This window comes from Cebus imitator, unplaced genomic scaffold (assembly GCF_001604975.1).
Source record: "Cebus imitator isolate Cc_AM_T3 unplaced genomic scaffold, Cebus_imitator-1.0 Scaffold150, whole genome shotgun sequence".
Lineage (NCBI taxonomy): Eukaryota > Metazoa > Chordata > Mammalia > Primates > Cebidae > Cebus > Cebus imitator.
This window is the reverse complement of record NW_016107465.1, coordinates 3265576-3267388: the sequence shown is the minus strand read 5'-3', so window position 1 is coordinate 3267388 and position 1813 is coordinate 3265576. Positions and strand designations below refer to the sequence as shown.

General features: G+C 28.4%; 1 protein-coding gene across 3 annotated transcripts in view; it reads right to left on the bottom strand.

The window, feature by feature from the left end:
• Positions 1 to 1813, bottom strand: part of VPS13A (vacuolar protein sorting 13 homolog A) — a 239033-nt gene that overhangs the window by 105863 nt on the left and 131357 nt on the right. For all 3 annotated transcript variants that reach the window (XM_017543278.2, XM_017543280.2, XM_017543281.2), the window contains exons 36-37: positions 1115 to 1242; positions 561 to 730 (exon numbers count right to left, since the gene is read on the bottom strand). In XM_017543278.2, coding sequence (XP_017398767.1) covers positions 561 to 730; positions 1115 to 1242 — 298 coding nt within the window. The remainder of the gene's footprint in view (positions 1 to 560; positions 731 to 1114; positions 1243 to 1813) is intronic.

Here is a 1813-nt window from a genome sequence, read left to right as displayed (position 1 = left end):
TCTCTTGGGAAGATCCACAAAGTGTTCCAAATAAAAAACTTACAAATTTCTGGAACACAAATGTATCACAAATTACTTATGTATCACATAAGTAATTTCTCACATTACAAATATATCAAATGCATCACAAATTACTCATAAATCAAAATTACACCACAAATATAATTTACTGAACATACACAAAGTATATGTTCACGAAAGTATATGTTTATGAGTTTGAATCTCAAGATATTTTTTCTTTTCCCTTTTTCATGTACTTCCCAATGCAATTAGCATGGATTAACAATAATTTGTATTAGATTTATATTAGATAATGTAAAAACCAATTTAATCAAACTGAGTATTTCTATTTATTCAATGAATCTATCAATCATCTAGTAAGAATAGCACATAACGGAACCAGGTCATTTTAAATATTGACTGAGTACTATGAGTTGATTGAATTGAAGCTTTAAAGAACCTAGGATGTACTCAGAAAATGAACACGTAACTCTGGGGATAAATTCTGTAAAATATACGATTTCTCAAGTGAAATCTTAGAACATCATTACAATACATACCGAGGAGTTGCTTTCTTGACATGAGGCCTTTTGTCATCTAAAATACAGTTTTTTAATGAGAAGGAAGAAAATGTTGAGTCATCTGTATACATTTTTAAAGTACTTATAATATTCTCCAATTTAAATTCAGCAAGTTTCAGAGAAGGATCACGAACATCTGTAAAGGAAGCCTAGGAAAGGAAAAATCAACATAAAATTACACAAAAACACAAGTCTAATGTGTATTTTATGATATGAACTACAACAAATTATTGCCTCTGCTTATAAGAAATATCAAAATTCTCTATCTCCAAAGGGCTCTAATGAAAGGCAAAAAATATATACATATCACTTTAATTTTACAATTATTTTTCACATTATTAGCTATATGATAAATAATTCATTTAAAAAGGGAAACGATTAAAATTATTATTAAAGTGAAAAGATCAACCATTTTTCTTAGAGGGACAGATACTACAAAATACATGTTAAAAATTAACATTTGTTGCTTTAAAAACATCTAACTATGCAATTTTCACAAATGAAAATATATTTTCTTTGATTCCTTGACTTACTTGTTTAGGACCTAGACTATACAGCACCATGGTGAGATAATCAGTTTTGAAGCTCACATTTAGTGTTGTCTTAACTGGTGAGGCCCGTGAATGTACTTCTACCACAGCAGCTGTCACCACAGTTGATCCTTGAAAAAAATCAAAGTTATTTAATAAAAGAAAGTATCATGAAAAACAGCTCATTAAAATGCCCTTGAAATAGATTTAACAGAATTATTAATTAAACAAGTATACAAAAATGACATTCAAGAAAATAAAATATTAGAAAATTTAGATGTAAAACTCAGTAACTTCTGGCTTAGGAGTCTTCCCATAATAACTTGGGAATATTAATTGAACACTTGGTGTTTCTGTTTCCTCTTGCTGCTTCTGTTTCCACTTCTGTTCCAAAGAAAAATAGAACTAATCACTGAGTATGTTTTGGGGATTAAGTAAAATAGCACATGTAAAACACATACTACAATACCTGGCATATAATTCAGTATTCAAATTTTATTTTAAAAAACTAAAACCAAGAGACATTTTAAAAATTGTTCTACTAATCAGAAGAATCCAAAATTTGTTTTCTACATTTAAATTTTGAATCAAAGCATTATATGCACATATTAAATGAGCTTAAAATGAAAACAGAGTACTTTCTAATTCTCATTATATCTAACTTCAGAGACAAGCACCATTATGCCAGGTAATGTATTTTCT